Source organism: Mus caroli, chromosome 4 (genome assembly GCF_900094665.2).
Source record: "Mus caroli chromosome 4, CAROLI_EIJ_v1.1, whole genome shotgun sequence".
Taxonomy (NCBI): Eukaryota; Metazoa; Chordata; class Mammalia; order Rodentia; family Muridae; genus Mus; species Mus caroli.
Window position 1 is genome coordinate 29,092,357 of NC_034573.1, and position 17,396 is coordinate 29,109,752.

Below are 17,396 nucleotides of genomic sequence, written 5' to 3' on the forward strand. Positions count from 1 at the left end.
CCTGTGATCCATCCAATAGCTGACTATGAGCATCCACTTCTGTGTTTGCTAGGCCCCAGGAAATTAACATTTTTAAAGCCCATATCTCACCTTCATGACACCAGGGATGAGCTAGCTGTATAGATCAGCTACAGTATTAATTAAATTTTTAGTTTTTATCCTGTGGAAAACACTTATTGAGCTGTTTACAATTACTATTTAAGTTATGGAAAGTTTTCACATTGCTTTATATTTTTGATACATTCATTAGATAGAATATTTTGCAAGTCATGTAATTTACATATACCTCTATTTATAGAACAATATGATGCTTTTGTGAAGTTTACGCATGATCAGATAATGCGGCGATATGGAGAACAGCCTGCTAGTTGTAAGTATCTGACCTTTGAACTATAAACTGAAAAGACCATGTTTTCATATTTAAGAAGAGAGTTGATAAAAAGTATGGAGAGAAAGTTTAAAACAGAAGTAAAATGTTACAAGTTATATCTAGGGGTGGTGTTAGGAAAGAATGATTGTGTTTGTTGTCATTTTGCCCCATTCTCTATACTAATACTCCTTTTCTCCTCCAGATGTTTCATGAATCACGCTTTTTGCATTTGTGGGCTGCCTTGTTCCTTGTTGAGTTGTTGCAGGAGGTCCCAACTATGACATGCAGCAATGCCAGTACCCATCTGTGAATACAGGTTATTTCAAGCTTTCGTCAGTGGCAACCACTCTTAGGCAGCAGCAAATGGTTTTGGAAATTTCCGTGATGTCATTACCACCTGAATGTGGACCTTTGCTACTTGTATTAAGACCAGTGGCCTCGTTTTGCTGTATCATTACAATTTGGCTTCTTTATATTAATGTTTGAAAGGGATTAAAGCTGGCATTCTAGAACATGCCCTTCACTGGTTATGTAAATAAAACTGTAGAATGACACGTCAGATGAAGTTAGTGTGATTTTAATTGTGCACTACAACCAAGCTGTAACCAGTTATTAATAACTTAGAATGTAATCCCAGGACATTTAAGCAGTTAGTCTACAGTACTTCTGTGAGATAGTGGAGGAGGAGGAGGAGGAAGAGGAGGGCATTTCTGTATTTCAGGACTTTTCTTGGGGTTTCAGAATGGGTTTATATGATTTTCTTTATTATTTTTTGGTAGTTTTATTTATTCTATCCGTCTTTTTAACAAATGTTTATTGCTGCACCCCCACCCCCACCCCCAGTGTATTATTGTTTTACTACCCTTGTAGCACTGGAGTTTAGTTGGAAAAATAAAACATTTACTTCTATTCTGCCTGTTTCCGAATTGTACACATGGGTAGTATTGGAATAAAGTAGTGTTTAAACGCTAAGTATTTTCTAGAAATCAACACAAAGTTAGTTTTCTGGCATTATTTACCTTTTAAATGCTGTTTTCAGAAATTAAGTTATGATTCAAAACTGCTTCTGTAACTTGCTGTATAACAGCATGTTATATAACAAGATCTAAAACAGCTGTAGACCTTTCCTTTGAATCCAGTTTTGATGTTTTTGAATGATGTGATAACCCCGCACAAAGCAGTTTAGGGTATTAAGTGTTTATTTTACTTTAGCTTAAAATCCCAGGTTGCAGTCTATCACTGTGGGGAAATCAAAACAGCAGGAACTTGTAGCCACAAGTAAGAGCAGAGAGCCATCAGTAAATGTATAGTACTAAGTTTAGTGGATGGTTCCACCCACTTTCCGGTTGGCTCTCTTCCTAATTGGTTAAGGCAATTCAGTCACTCACAGACATGCTTACAGGCTAAACTGATCTAGACAAGCCTTGTTAAGATTTAGAAAATCCTAGGTACTGTTGAGATGAAAAGGTTAACATCTTAAGGGCTGGAGAGAGGCTCAGAAGAGCTCAGGTTGCTTTTTTGGAAGACCCTTGTTTGTTTCCCAGAACCTATATAACAGCTCACCAACTTATGCCTTTTCTGAACTCCATGCACACAGTACACACATACACTCAGGCAAGCACACATACATAAAACATTAAATAATATCACAGTGAATGACTAAATTAAATGTATACAAAGAAGTGAGAAAGCTGAAAGTGCTAACCACACACTTGTCATCTTGGTATTTGAGACAGGATTAGGGGTTAAAGGCCACCCCTTCAGTATTGCTCAGTGAATTATTTTCAATTTAAAAAAAAAAAAAAGATTTTATTTGTATACGTTTATGTGCCTGAGGCCATAAGACAGCCAGTTGTTGAGCTGCCCATGTTGAGGCTAGGAACCAAAATCCCATAAGTCCTCTGCAAGAGCAGCAAACATTCTTAACTGCTGAGCTACCTCTCTGGCTCCCTTTGAATTTTAATAGCATACTTCCTGTCATTAGACTAATCTTAAAATACAATATTTCATTTTTAACTTACTAATAACCTCATTTAAAAATAAGCTCCCAGAGTGTGCTCTATGGCTTTCACAAGATTGTCAGGCAGTTCCAAATCCATTAGTACACCAGAAACACAAGTTATAGAATGGGGCAGCTGGATGTAAAGTGAACTAATCTCACACTTAGATTTCAGCCTCAATACTATTGGTACTTTGGGATGTATCTGTGCATTTTAGAGTGTTAATGGTATCTCTCCCCTTTCACGTTATCTTTCAAATATAGCCCCCCACTTGTTAGGAAAGCATTCATCACACAAGTTGAAAGATTAGTGTCATTTCCTACTTGAGTTTTTCAAGTATAAACCGCTAAGCTGTGTTCGGAAGTTGTCTAAACACACATGCTTCTCTCTAACCTCAGTGCTGGCCACTTGAGGTAGACGCTGTCTGCATTTGTATTTCTCTGTTTTCCAAATGCTTTTAGTACTCCAACCCCTCCTCTCTTCCCCCGCAAGGATTCAACCAAGATTACAACTTTCTGGAAAGACTAAGCTAAGCATTTCTTTGTGCTGTCATTAACATGACCTGTCGTTTTTGACGTTATAAACTAGAATGCAGATTTAAAAGTTTCAACACTTTGTATGTGTCCACATGGATGTGCAAGTGCCCACAGAGGCCAAAGAGAGTGTGGTAGATCCCTTGGAGCTAGGTAGTTTTGAACAATCTGATGTGGTTGCTATAAACCCAATTCTGGTCTTTTAGAAGAGCAGCAAGTTCTTCACTTGTGAACTTTATTAATGTTTAGTTTTAGTGTTAGGGGAAGCCTTTTGGTTAAGAATGTAAAGTGATGTTATGGAGTCCGTATTCGTATTATAAAGTATTAGCATATGTTTTTTTCCCAGGTTACTGTACAGTTTGATACTTGGCTAGGTCAGTTAACCAAGTTACCTAAGATTACTGCATTGTTTAATCTATTAATGTATGGGCTTCAAAGTCTTCAGTTGGCTTCTAAGATACTTGCCTGATTTCTTTCACTTTTAATGTTCTCTTGAATTTTTTTTTTTTTTTTTTTTTTGGTTTTTCGAGACAGGGTTTCTCTGTATAGCCCTGGCTGTCCTGGAGCTCACTTTGTAGACCAGGCTGGCATCGAACTCAGAAATCCACCTGCCTCTGCCTCCCGAGTGCTGGGATTAAAGGCGTGCGCCACCACACCCGGCTTTGAATTTTTATCTACAAAGAAGCATAAACCTCAACACTGGAGTTTGATCTCCTTGCCTCTCTTCAGTGCTGACATTGGTGATCTCTAATAACAAGATTCTGCTCACCTTACTGTGTAGCATTTCACCAGAATGTCTCTAACAGGTATCTCCTGATTGTTCTATCCAAAGCCAAACTCATTTTTGCTGCTGTTTCTTTCACTTAGCCTTCCATAACTACAATAAAATACTCAGGTTGATCTAGTTAGGAAGTTTATTTTAATTGCATTTTGAAGGTTTCGGTATATGATCAGTTGAGGCAGCAGACATGGCTAGAGTCCAGTTTAGAGCTAAACTGTTAGCTCATCAGCCAGGAAGCAGAAGAATAAAAAGGACTGTTGGATCCTCCCATTTTCCTTGCTGCCACACTCGCAGAGACTTCCCATTATACCTTAGCTCCTAGAGATTCCACCACCGAGCAGTAGTGCCATAGCAAGCCCGCTGATCTAAATGTGCATCTAATTGTAGTTTATCTACAGTGACACCAACCCCGCTGCTCTTGGTCAGCTAACTAGTGGTTGCTTTGCTGCATCAGGCCTCACTGTTCTCACACGCGTTGATCATTGAAAGGCTTTATCTCTTTTGCTTCTGACCTAAGAAAACAAGCTTCACTACTTGCACTCTTGCCCTACTCATTCAATTCCTATTGTTTGAACCCCCTGACCCATTCTATCTGTCTCTGCCTTGGTGTCCCCATCTTAGGATATTGGTTACTGCTGTTGCCTGCCTAGTGGGGTCACCCATAAGTCCTCCTGGGTAGTTTTTTTCATTCCTATGCTTTTGCTCAAGTGAGGTCTGCTTTGACCACTCTGTAAATCCACAACGGCAATCCTCCTCCTCCTCCTCCCACCCTGCTGTTGCTTGTATGAGTAACAGTGGTCTGCTTTGCTACCTAAAGGACAAGGAAACACTGATCTTGTTTCTAAAATGTCTAGTAAGTGCCAGGCACCTCAATGAAGGACTGAGTTTTTACAGGATACCAAGAAATCACACAAATGAGTTCAGTCCTACAGGTCCTTTTGATAGTATGAGAAGTCAGTGTGCACACACACAGATGTAGGCAATGCCTAGGAAAAGAAAACATGCCTCAGACAATTAACACCACTTCCTCTGTATTTTATATGCACAAAATGTTGTGTTGCTTAAAGACCTGTTTTCTCATCTGGGCATAATGTATATTCCTTATAATCTTAGCACTCCGGGATCGGGGGCATGGAGAAAGGATCATAATCTTGCACATACTTGCAACACAAGTCAAAGGCTTTTAAATTTTTTTCTGGACATGGGCTCTCTGAATCATTTGTGAACAATTTTGGTACAATTCTCTTGAGAGTTGAACATTAAATAATGAGTTTTAGGTGTCTGATTCTTAAGTTCTTGTCATGAAAGATATCATGATATTATTTCACTGGACCTTTACATTTCTGAGTTTTGTAAGTTAGGGGAGCAGTTTGTGAAGGCCCATACTGGTTCTAAGTCTCCGTGACTGTTTGTGTGAATGTTTATTAAGTATAAATCCAAATAGCTTTGGGCCTGGTAAGTTGCCAAGATTACAAGAAATGGAGAGGCAGAGGCGATTTTAGAGCCTTTCTAGCAATGAAAACACCTGAAAGATGTTTACAGTGTCTAACTTTACAGTGTACTGGTGTTTGGGGTGCTGCTGAGAGCTATGCGTAAGAAGTTCTAGCATTTACACACTAGACAAGCAAGAATGAAACAATGTATACTGATAACATATAAAGGCTTTATACATTTGTTAGACTTTGAAGTACTCCAAAAACGTTTTGATACAAATATGCAAGATTTGCTTTTCGTCTTAAGCTGGACGTGGAACTCTTCTTGTCTTCACTCACTTACTGTTTAACAGCCTCCCCATGTAAGTCTTGCAACATGGTCCGTCTTCTGTTTCGTAGGTTTTATAAAGCCTAAAAGTTCTAATTCAGAAACAGCTCTAATAAACCGAGCACTAGAGGCCTTAGCTAAGGAAAATCAGGGTGTTTGTTTTGTTTTTTAGTTTGTTTGACAAAAAGATTAAAATGAAATTTCAAAGTTGAAATAGTAGCTGGTAAATTGAAATAAGTGGTTGAAATAAATACTACTAAATTATATAACCCTATTGGAAGATGTTAAATGCAATCAGAATAGAAGGTTCAAATGGAGCTGTGTGTTACAGTGCACACCTATTGTAATCCCAGCACTTGAGACAGAAGCAGTTTGAGGGCAGTCAGGTGAGGTTACATGATACCGTGTCTCACAAAAATGACAAATGAATCACAAACAGATGGAAAAGTGTTGAACACTATTTGTGTTAAGAATCGCCCCCTTGCCAAACTTCTAGAAGTATGTTTTAAAAGTTGATAATTCAATAATGACAATTTCCTTAGTAAAAACTGGAATAAATTGAGAATAGAATAGACTAAATTCAGAATACTTAGAAATTAAGGTTGTTTTAAGATGGTATGGTTAAGAAGCAATACATATTTAAGAATTTTTAGATGTGCTTTTTTTTTTAAATTTATTTTTTAACGTGTGTGTGTGTGTGTGTGTGTGTGCGTGTGTGCGCGCGCGCGCGCGCTGGGCCTTGAATTCAAGGCCCTTTGTTTAAGCAAATGTTCTATCTTTTAAGCAAATGACCTAGCCAGTTCAAGAAACAAGAACATTAAAATACTGCTACTGGGTCACTGTAGAACTGGTTTTAAAAGGATACTGAATAACTTCACTCATTTCTTCTGAGACTGTAGAATTTGCATCCGTTTTCTCAGCAGCTGTCACAACTGTTGCAAAAGCCTTTTGAGTATACAAGACAGAAGAAAATACAACTTGTTGCTAGGCACCTTTTTCTGTACCCTTCAGATAGTTTTGGAACTAATCAGGTTTTAGGACTTGCTGTAAATCTTTCACAACAGATTTCAAATTGAAGATGACTAATGACATTAATAAGTTTTGCCAGTTATTCATTAAAAATAATAAAACTGACTATACATTTGTGTTAGAGGATTAAAGCATAACTTATTCAAAATTTTAAAAGCAGAGAAATCCCTGTTCCCTCTACTGTTAATCTTTTACTCCAAGAAAATGCATTTCTCTTGGAAGACTCTCATTTAGCATGTCCTTTGATGTCGAGAAGATGTCAGCTAGGACTTTTGGCAGCTATGCACATGTCCCCTGCCTTGCCATGTATTCCAGAGTAGAATTTCTCCTGCTGAGTGAGGGTGTCCACCACACCTGTGTTGGCTTGCTCTGAGCTGAACTGAATCCTTTGTTTGGCTTCTGCTTTAAAAACACAGGATAGGAGCTTCCTTAGGAACTTGTGAAGCACAGCAGCATTTGTGCTTTACAGAGGAGGGAGGGAGGGAGGGAGGGAGGGAGAGGGAGAGAGAGAGCACACAAAAACGCTAGGAAAGCTAGTTCAACACCTAACTTGTTCTTTGTGACCCACCTCTGCCCAGTCAACGAGGTTGATCAGCCGGCTACACTCCAGGTGCAGTTTGTATGCTATGCAGATGTCAGGGGCAGTATTTGGAATACATCCTTCCTCACTTTTCAGTGCTTCATTCTAAAAACAGATTAAAAGTTAAAATCTTAGAAATTATTAAAACCAAAAAGCTATTAGTTGAACTCCTAAATCAGAAAGTAGAATCTTGTCATTTCCTTTCTTCATACTTCAAGTCTTGGCTATATCCCATATCCCTCTAGCTCTAAGCCACTCTCCCCATAAGACTTTTTTTTTTAAATCTCATTTTTATTTGTAGAGCCTTCATAACACATGTTTCAGTTTGCTGTAAAAGTTTAGAAATCTCTGGGAATGATTACCCAATAAAATGCTACTTCCAACATTTGTTATAAAGGCAATTCTAGCAGTTATATGTGGCATTAGTAAACACTTGTCATTGGTAATGGTAGAGTAGGGTAGAGTAAATGTGATCTCCCAAAGAAAAGACTGCTCTCAGCACTGCACTTTCTGTTATTGTTTTGGAAACAGGGTCTCCACATGGCCTAACCAGCAGTGCAGAGCTTCCCCCTCACCCCCCAGGTTTATTTTTGTTTCTGTGCATGAGTGTATCCATGTGAACAGATGCTGCCCCTTAAACACAGTCATCTGCACAGACCGGGAGAGAGTACCAGCAAAGAGCTGGAGACAATCAGCCCTCACACCACAAGCCCTATAGAAACTGTCAGTATTGGTTTAACTTACTTGAAATCCCAGTTTTATTAAGAAACAAAATCTCATACACAAAATGCATCAAAGACCACATCAGTTTCTGTAACTCTACCACTAAATATTTTCGTTTGTAGCTCATACATTAAAAGTTCTTTTTCTTTACAAAAAACTGGATTCATTCGTTGTGCAAAGGGGATGAAGCACCTGGGCGTTGGAGACTGTTGTTCTTCCCTCTCTGGTCGGAGTCTCAGAGATTAATCTCAGTCAGGCAGATGCTCTCACCTGCTGACTGAGCTATCTGAGCAGACACTCCTGTTATTGAACCATGAAATTATTAAGAATGGAGAGATGCTCAAGAGTTAATAGCATCTGCTGCTGTATGTCACAGAGGACCAGAGCTGGGCTCCAGGCTCCCTACTCACAACACCTTTCATTTCAGCTCCAGGACATCTTATCCCTTCTTCTGGACTCTATAGGTACTTTACCCACATGAGCACATACCCAAACACATAATTAGGTTTTAAATAGGAAACTGTCAAGCTCCTGGTAGCTACATCATTGAAGACCACTGGCCAGTAACTTCCCATTCAGTATCCTCCACATACTTCACCTTATCTGTATCCCATCTTGCAAGGAACTGGTAGTAGTTTGGGATATCTTTTGGAACCACTTTTTAACTAAAAATATAATCACTATGTGTATGTATATGTATGATGTGTGTGGGCATGCATGTCCTGTGTGGCACTTGCCAAGGTCAGAAGACAAATTTGTGGAATCATTTTTATAGGGGTCCAGGGGGTCAAGCTCAGGCTATTAAGCTTCTTACTAGGTAATCAGAGGCCCCTTCATCTACTGAGCTATTCTGACTGTCCACTTTACTTTTTTCAAAGTATCAGTAAGTTCATACTGGCCCTGAACTTGGTGATCTTCTTGCCTGAACCTCTGGAGAGCTAGAATTTCAAACGTGCTACCACATCCATTCAAAAGTGCCTTCTGAAGCATCTTTTTCTGGAAGGAAAACTTCCAACTTCCCGAGCATACACATTCACCTGTGTTCAAAAATCCTATCCACCTACTTAATAATACAGTGTTCATTTATCTGTCAAAACAAAGGTAGTTTTGAACATCTGAAACTGAAATTTGTAACTTTCTGGATTTTAGGCAGCTGCTTCTTCCCTTGTATGCTGTCTTAGGAGTTTCTGCAGCAGTACCATGCAGATCCTCCCAGAATAGATTGTTGTTAGGTTTTAAAATCCACGATGAAATTCCAGGGTGTTTTTTTCCATTTAAAATATGCACTTGGAATTTTATATATTTTCATTAGGCCTTATTCCCTGACCACAGACCAACTGTTGTTACCTACAGAAGAACCCTTTTCTGCTCGGCAGTAGTAGTCTAAGCCTTTAGTCCCAGAACTCAGGGAGCAGAGGCAGGTGGGTCTCTTGAGTTTGAGGCCAGTCTGGTCTACAGAGCAAGTTTCAGGACAGCCAAAGATACAACAACAACAAAAAGAAAAAAACATGTCTGGGGAAAAAATTCATTTTTTACAAGAGTAAGATATTCATTTTTTACAAGAGTAAGATATTCCATTATAAAGCTTTCTGCCTATGATTTGTTCAGATTTCTCTTCTGGTGTGTGGTCATGAGTGTGTAGAACATAAGACAACTTTTAGGAGTCGGTCGTCTCCTTATACCAAACTCAGGTTATGAGGCTTAGTGGCAAATCCCATCTTACTGGCTATCCCATGAAAGGCAGTTTACATGGGAGCAAATGCACACAGCCTCAGTTGACTGACTGCTACTATCGCTGAGTCAACTTTAAAATATAGGAACTTTTCCTTAGAAAAATGTGAGTAACTGGACGAGTTGGGCTTCCTTCTTACCTTCAGGTAATAGTATGGGTTGTTGAGTGCAGTGTGGAGAGCGATTCTTGGAGCAGCATTTAAGTGCTCACAGAGTGTGTTGGCAGCACTGAAGTACACTATCTCATGCAGAGGCTGGCTCTCAGGAGGCAGAAGGTAGTCTCTGAAACCGGGAAATCAGGTGCCAGCTTTAGATACATACATACATACACACACACACGTACAGGTTGGTTTTCAATTCCACAGTTTTGTCAATCTTCTATGAGTATTTGCTGCTTAATAAACAGTGAAATCAGCACCCAAACAAACACCGAGTAATGGATCCCATATAGCTTCACCTAGTTTTATATGTCAATACTACTTTTAAAACTGTATTTGTATTTGTGGTATCTGGAATTAATGTTTTCCCCAGGCAGCAGGGCACTTCTGTGAGGCATTTTTCTTAATTGGATCATTTGAGGTGGGAAGACCTGCCCTGTTCTCACTGACAAGTTCATGCATCCCTTTGCTGAGAGGTTCCTTCATGGGTTAATAGTTTACCTCTTCAGGACTCTGAACGCAAACTGAGAGAGTCAGCAGTGTGGACTGAATGACCACTGGACTGGGTTCTTGTTTCTGTCCGGAGACAGCCATTGTTGGATTAGGTGGACCACAGCCTGTAAGCCACTTTAATACCCTTTCAAAGCAGTACCTCAGTGTAGCCACTAAAAACATTACCGCCACTCCCAAGTTTGCTTTCTCACCTCCTAGGGAGGATGCTACTCCTTAAGAAAGCCCCATAAGCTTCTGTCCTGCTGCTGGCTCAGTGACTTTGAAGAAGAGCATGCACTCAGCAGGCCTGTCATCCCTCCAAGAGTTCCTGAGCCTACTCATTCTGCCTCTGGATGCTGGGCTTTCCCCACTTGTAAACCAGCATAGGTTTCGAATTGGCATTTTGCTAACATTTATTTTTAAATGTCTTTCTTCTGTTCAGACCTAGAAGCTGTGTCAGACATCTGTACTCTAGGTCCCATGGAAAATAGAGACAGAGGTTGTGACTCCTGTGACACAGAAGTCCCATTTGCTCTTTGGGCTTTTGCTTCATTTCTCTTCTGTTTCCTTCCCCTTTCGCTTGAACAACCTATCTATAATCTTCCCCTCTTTCCTCCTGGGAGAGACAATCTCGGGATCAATCCGAGTCTCACTGTGGAAAGTGTTGTGACTTCACAGCAAATCTCAATTATTTCAGCATTATTTCAGCAGCTCGTGAAAGGTAAAAGAGTCAGATGTATTCGACAAGAAGTCAGAGGGTGCCTGCTGTGATTTGTTGGAACTCACAGGCCTGGTACTGGGCCTGGAAACATTGAACTGATGCCAAGGTTTACAGCTGGACATAAGGGAAGCCTCAGGAACAGGAGAGGCTCATAGTGATGTGACTGTCAGCACTGACGACTCTGTCCTTACCAGGCCTTCAACCCAATTCTCTTTTTGATATACTTTGTTGCTCTTAGCATTACTTTTTTTCTTCAGTAACTAAGATTAACACTGTCCTGGGAAATGAAAATCCCCACTTTCATCAGGATGGTCAAGTTCATGGTAGTCACCAAAAACTACCCCCTCTCCCCCAACAAACCATTCTTATCCACAGCCTCATCTCCTGACCAGTTTGAACTGCCTTCAACTCACTTCATCTAAAAACAGCACCTTTACTACTCTCCTTTTGAGGCAGGGTCTCAGGGTCATGTTAGCCTGCAATGCACGGAGATTTTTTTTCCTGTTCTAGCCTCAAATGCTGGGGTTACAGGCTGGACCTCTACTTCTGCACTGTTTGTAACTAGCTAAGTCATCTCTGGTGTACTTACATTCTTTTAAATCTGTCCCTGTTTCCATAAGGTCACCTGGATGGTTGATTTCATGTACACACATAAAGCTGGCTTTTGGGAAATACCCAGAATGGTCCAGGCTCCCCAAGAAAGACTGATAAACAAACTAGATAGGAGACTTTGATAGTTGCTGAGTAGATACTGCAGTATAGATTTGGTGCTGATACTTAGTTGTCCTGATAAAACACTCACAATAAACAGTAGCATGACTAGTATACAATGTCTGTTTCTGGGCTGACCCAGATCCTACTACAGGCACAAAAACTAAGAACAATGCAAACTTGACAGGATACTCTGAAGCGTCCTGTGTTTCCTCACCCAGCCTAACTGGCTAGATGAAGTTTAAACCTGCCTTCCTAAACCAACAGAAAAAATAAACCAAGTCATTTGATTAGGTAACAAGGTCAGAAGATGAAGAAAACCACTAAGATGGGAGAAACACCCTGGACTGGCTGTGGGCAGTGAGTCTCTGGTGTCATTGGAAGAACAGGGTTGCTGTTAGCTTAGCGGGCGGAGCTTTAGACTCACCTCACTAAGTTGTCGATGAAGTCCATAACATTTTCTCTGAGCATTTCAAACTTGGTTGGCTTCTTAGTTCTCCTTAGCGCTTTCATTTCTAGTAAGGACTACAGGACATAGTAGGGAGTGGGTAAAAAATATAACATCTTTGAATTGGGAACAAAACCACTTTGAGAGCTCCACTCATGTGGAGTGACAGCTGATGCCCTTATACAGAGTGCAAAGAACTAGATCAAAATGTGCTTTGTTTTCTGTTAAGAATCTGGGAAGACGCTACCCCTCTGTGTTTTGCTTTAAACATAGACCAGTGAATGTTCAAAGGAAGAAGAGCAGCTTACTTCACTGTTCAGTTTTACAAGAGTGCTCATGTTTAGAAACCATTAATTTTCATTAGGAACATGAAGAAGAAAACGCCAAGCCACAGCTTTGGTCCACAGGAACAATAGATGTTATGAGTGTAGTCTCACCCAGACTGAAATTCTGTGGTACATTCTAACTTGGTAAAATGGGACAAGAAGGGTCATCTGACTATCAAATGCCTTTTTACCCTACGAGTGTTCAGTAAAAAAGAGAAAGGCTGAGATTTGTAGTTTAGTGGTATGGCTCTAGCTAGTGGAGAGACACCTAGGTTTGTTTCTCAGCACTACAGGGCTCGGGGGAGGTCAAAAATATTTGACTTAGAGAGAGATAAGTACATCATATTCTTTTTGTAAATCACATTCCCATGTCCCCTTTACAGTTACTTCTGTTGTCTTCCTTAAGGCTTCAGAATTGTTTTCTAGTAGACTGACTGTGCGCATGTATACTCTAGGATGACAGTAAGACAAAGAACAGAGTTATAGTACAGAATGGAACCCACCTCTAGGTGGAGACATGCTGCTGTCTTCTCCCTTGAGAATTAAGTCAGTGGAGGGCCTGAGAGGCTCCCCTGGAAAGGCTGTTCAACATCCCTTGTGTTAGTAAAGAAAGAACCTCCATGATGGCTGCCTGGGTTTGCAAGTCTTTCTGAGTACTGACTCAGGCATAATTGCTCCTTTTTTTCCTTTTTTCTTTTGCACATTGGCAAAGCCTAAGTATGCTTTTGAAATGTCCTAATCCTCTGGGCTTCTGTAGTCTCTAAAGCTATCCTCTAAAGCTATCCTGCTGCTATGCCAGCCTACCTTCCTTATTCTTGGCAGCTTCTATATGTACAGCTTGCCTGCTTTGTTTGGAGGGAAGCTTTAAAATAAAACAACACACCTAAGAAATTGCTGCTCCACTTGTTTGAGCACTTTGTTAATTTTTTCATGAACTAGACTAAGGACCTCCAAAAGGGACTTCGATTTCCCTGGTATATATGTTTCCACTGTCTCCACAGGAGTTACCCGAGATTTCCTGGAACACTTCTTTCCTGCCTTCTAATTCTATAATTAGCACAGAAAACCAACCCCTTCCTACAGTGTAGATGGCATCAGCATGTCTGAGTTTTTAGCTTCAGTGTGTCTGTATTGTTCCTGGTTGTGAAGTAAGATATGAAAGTGATAAGGAGAGCACAAATTAAAACAAAGTAACCACCTCCAATGCAGCTGGAAGGAAGAGAAAGATACCTACCTTCTGAAGGTGATACAAGTCTGTCTTCTGCAGCCCCTTTGGCTGTGATCCACAGGCATCCTCTTCCTCTTTGCTCTCTGCTTTGAATACAACAGAGAATAGACACTGGAAGTAGAATTTATACTTTTTTTTTTTTTTTCAAGACAGGGTTTCTCTGTATAGCCCTGGCTGTCCTGGAACTCACTTTGTAGACCAGGCTTGCCTCGAACTCAGAAATCCGCCTGCCTCTGCCTCCCGAGTGCTGGGATTAAAGGCGTGCGCCACCACGCCCAGTCAAATTTATACTTTTTAAAAACATGAGCAAGATGGGCAGATGATGTTCCTTTCAGAAGCTGAAGGCAATACATATTACATTGTTTATATAGCAGTGAGATCTTCAATCACTAGCTACTGAACTCAAGCGTTTCTAGCCAGCAGAACAAAAGCCTATATAAAAATATCTTACAAACATGAAACTATTTCCCTTTGATTAGAAGCACGATCAGCTACATTCCGATACACCTGCGCTCAACCTTCCAATGTCCTGCTTTTGATTCATTACTGTTTGGCATAAGGAAGGAGGTATATAAAAGCTATAAAAGTAACTCTAGGAAGAGATCCTCCTAACTGATATAAATGTATGGCTATGCTTCAGGAGGGTGTGATACTCTCTCTGACTTGGGAACCTGACAATGATTTGGTTCAAATATGATATAAAAATTAGCTAAAGAATATATATTCTTAAAGAACCAGAAGATAACTCCTGATTTTAGAAAGTTATAACCTAAGGTTAGGATAACTGCTAGCTAAATTCTTTATTCCACTCCATTACTGTGTAGCAGAACCTTAAAACTGATTATAACACCCAGCCTGATTTAACCCTCTCCAATTTAACTCTAAATTAAAATAAATATGCCAACAGTGTAAAGAGACCATAGGTGACAAATAACCAAATATTTCTTCTTGTGAAAATTTTAAGTATACTTTGTTATTAATAACAATTGGTTTTTTAAACCAAGAAATAAAGACAAATCAGCAGGATAGTGTTGTCTTGATTCATAAAACACTATTCTTTATACTGTTGTCAAACATTTTAATCTTCAGCCTTTCCATTTGAAAAATGATAATCACTTAGTGCTAATTTATCATCAGATTTGTTCACTAGGTCACATTACATAAACTCTAATTAAAATTATGGTACCTGTAGTCTCTTTATGTCCTTAAGAGTTGCTTCTCATTGGCGAGAGTGCAACTGTGATCTGATTTTACACACACACACACACACACACATAAACACACTCACTGAGCTGGAAGCCAAGAGAGATTGGCTCTAGTCTGGGTGCTGTATCGATAGCTGTGAAGTATAAAGCAGTTTACTTTTCTTCTCAGAGTTTAGTTTCTCGTAGCTGGAATGATCTCAACTTGTAGACTTTTGTTTTTACTTCTGTGAAATGGTTCAGGGTCATTGCTGTGGTGCTACCTCTCACACATAAGTTGGAGGAAGCAAATTAGCACTGCTCACCTGCCTTAATCTTCTGTAAGTGAGCACCTGTCAGAGATCCCCCTGCATAGGAGCTACAGGGGTATGAGGAGAGATTTCCACACAGTTTGCTATAACTAAAGGAGGTTAAAGACAAAGGAATATCTGCCACAGGAGGGAGTCAAACAAACATTCCAAAGCAGGTATTTCCATGATGCCGTGAGGCAAGCCCCTCACAGCACCCCAGATAAGGAAAGAGTACAGAATGGTCTATCCAGAGAATGAGAACTGTCTGCCACCCATTCTCATCTGAAGAATGAAAATGTTCTTCTTCCATTTGATTTTCTACATTGTTTAAAACAAATCCAGAGGCAAAATACTTTTGCCTGTTTGTACTTGTTAAGATGTTACGTTCAGAGACTGGTCTGCTGACTGACACTGAGGAGTTTTGATGACACTCTGGTTAAAGGACTGTCAGGGCGGGGTATTACACTTACCATCAAGGTTCTGAAACTGGGTCAGGAAATCCTTTATTTTCTGTGTTGCGTTGCCAAGCTGCTTTTCAGTAGAGGAATTCAAAACCTCAATACAGCGCTGAAGTATGCTCACCAGTTCATCCTTTGCCAGCATTCTAGACAAACAGTGACAGGAGGTGTAGCACAACTAGAAAACTAGCACACCTCTCATCAAGTTACTCTTGGTAGCGGTGTTTCATCCCAGCAAGAGGACTTAACTAAGACAGGACTTATGTCAACAGCCGGAGCCAGGGAAAGGAGCCAGGGAAACGGCTCCACAGTTAAGGCACTTTATAACCTGAGTTGGATCCCTGGAAACTCACATGGTAGAAGGAGAAAACTACCCAGAGAGTCGTTCTCTGACTTCCACATACATGCCCCCGCCCCTAGGTGCCAACAAGAAATTAAGCACTAAATTCAGACCTAGAATTCCACATTGAGAGTAGAATCCATGACAACTTCAATGTATGAGTTTGTTTTGCAGTAAGCTCCTAACAACACACTTAGGACATGTAGACTGAACAGTGTTTCGTTTTTCTGTCTGTACTATGTGCTGAGATGGTCGTGGTGAGTGAGGTGTTGGAGGCCACAGAAGCTATTACTCCTGGCTCATTTTGGAACCGTTTAGAACCTCTGAAAGTGGAAGACTTCCCTAAATGAGATACATTTCTTTTCTGTTTGGAATGCAAAAGAAAATATGCTAGATTTTGAAGATTTACATTTAAGCTCCTATTCTGTCAACTAGGAAAACCTGTTTTTCAGACTTTATACAAACAACAGAAACTGTCTCTGATGTTTTGTACATGCCTTACAAGTCTATAGGAGGGGAGACATTTGCTGCGAAGCTGCAAGCTTCTCCATCACTTCTCTTTGGTGGTGGCCGCACTTTTACCAGTCCTTGTTAGAACTGCTATGTCTGATCCTCAGTGCTGTTGAGCTCAACTTAATAAAAAGATGGAAACTATACTTGGTATTTATTGTTTTTGTTTTATTTATAGCCCCGACTTCCACTTTTGATCTTGGCAAATAAAATCTGAAGGTACAAACACCTTTTAGTCTGAATTATGAACCTATTAGCAGTGAAACAATCTCATGCAAGTCACTTAGTCCTTTCTATGCTTCAGATTCCCAGGGAAAACATGGCTAGCTGACCTGCCAGAAAGGTGTACTGCACTGGACTGCAAAGTGCGCTCAGGGTGTCTAAGACAGTACTGGCACACAGCAGGCACTCAATAAAAGGTAGTTACTGTTATCAACACTACCTCTATAGTCCAGGTACTGTACCCTACTGGATTGACATTTATGGGCTCTAACCAGATTACTAAACCCGAAATTTGATGAGTAAGTTTTTTCCACATCAATGAATTTATGAATTTGGGACTACCTAAGAAGAGAGGGATGACCGATTCCAATAATAGTTAAAACACAAGGCATCAATTGGCCGGGGTGCTGGAGAGGTGACTTGGGGTAAACGTGCTTACTCCCTAACAGTGCCAGCTTACCTCAGTGCCATCCTGGACTAGCAAAGTCTCAGAAACCTTCTATTCTAAATTTATAAACACACAAAACCAATTTAATGACATTTTTAAAATGGGGGGCGAGGGGGAAGAGGTACTGCTGAGCATGGTGTCCTGCAGCTGTAACCCCAGCGCTGGGGGAGGAGTCGCAGTGACTCATGGCAAGCCTGAGTCTGCTTAGCCAGACCAGCAAGGAGTACAAAGTGAGAGACCCTGCCTCAAAAACAAAACTTTTCAGTGAAAATCAAATTTCTTTGGGGATTTATTTTCCATATAGTAAGAAATTTCAGTTTCATAGTTACAGTGC

General features: G+C 40.3%; 2 protein-coding genes across 4 annotated transcripts in view; one reads left to right on the forward strand and one right to left on the reverse strand.

Moving 5' to 3' along the window:
* The window catches only part of Akirin2 (akirin 2), a 16,591-nt gene extending 15,312 nt beyond the window's left edge, over positions 1 to 1,279 (forward strand). Inside the window, exons 4-5 of the mRNA XM_021160051.1 lie at positions 299 to 370; positions 573 to 1,279. Of these exons, the coding sequence (XP_021015710.1) occupies positions 299 to 370; positions 573 to 583 (83 nt within the window). The 3' untranslated portion in view covers positions 584 to 1,279. The remainder of the gene's footprint in view (positions 1 to 298; positions 371 to 572) is intronic.
* Positions 1,280 to 5,327: 4,048 nt separating this feature from the next.
* Positions 5,328 to 17,396, reverse strand: part of Orc3 (origin recognition complex subunit 3) — a 47,696-nt gene continuing 35,627 nt past the window's right edge. Inside the window, exons 14-20 of one of the 3 annotated variants that reach the window (XM_021159991.2) lie at positions 15,555 to 15,688; positions 13,599 to 13,675; positions 12,018 to 12,115; positions 9,649 to 9,790; positions 7,043 to 7,159; positions 6,311 to 6,390; positions 5,328 to 5,569 (exon numbers count right to left, since the gene is read on the reverse strand). In XM_021159991.2, the coding sequence (XP_021015650.1) occupies positions 5,464 to 5,569; positions 6,311 to 6,390; positions 7,043 to 7,159; positions 9,649 to 9,790; positions 12,018 to 12,115; positions 13,599 to 13,675; positions 15,555 to 15,688 (754 nt within the window). In that variant the 3' untranslated portion in view covers positions 5,328 to 5,463. The other 2 variants (XM_021159990.2, XM_021159992.2) reach the window with 2 other exon arrangements.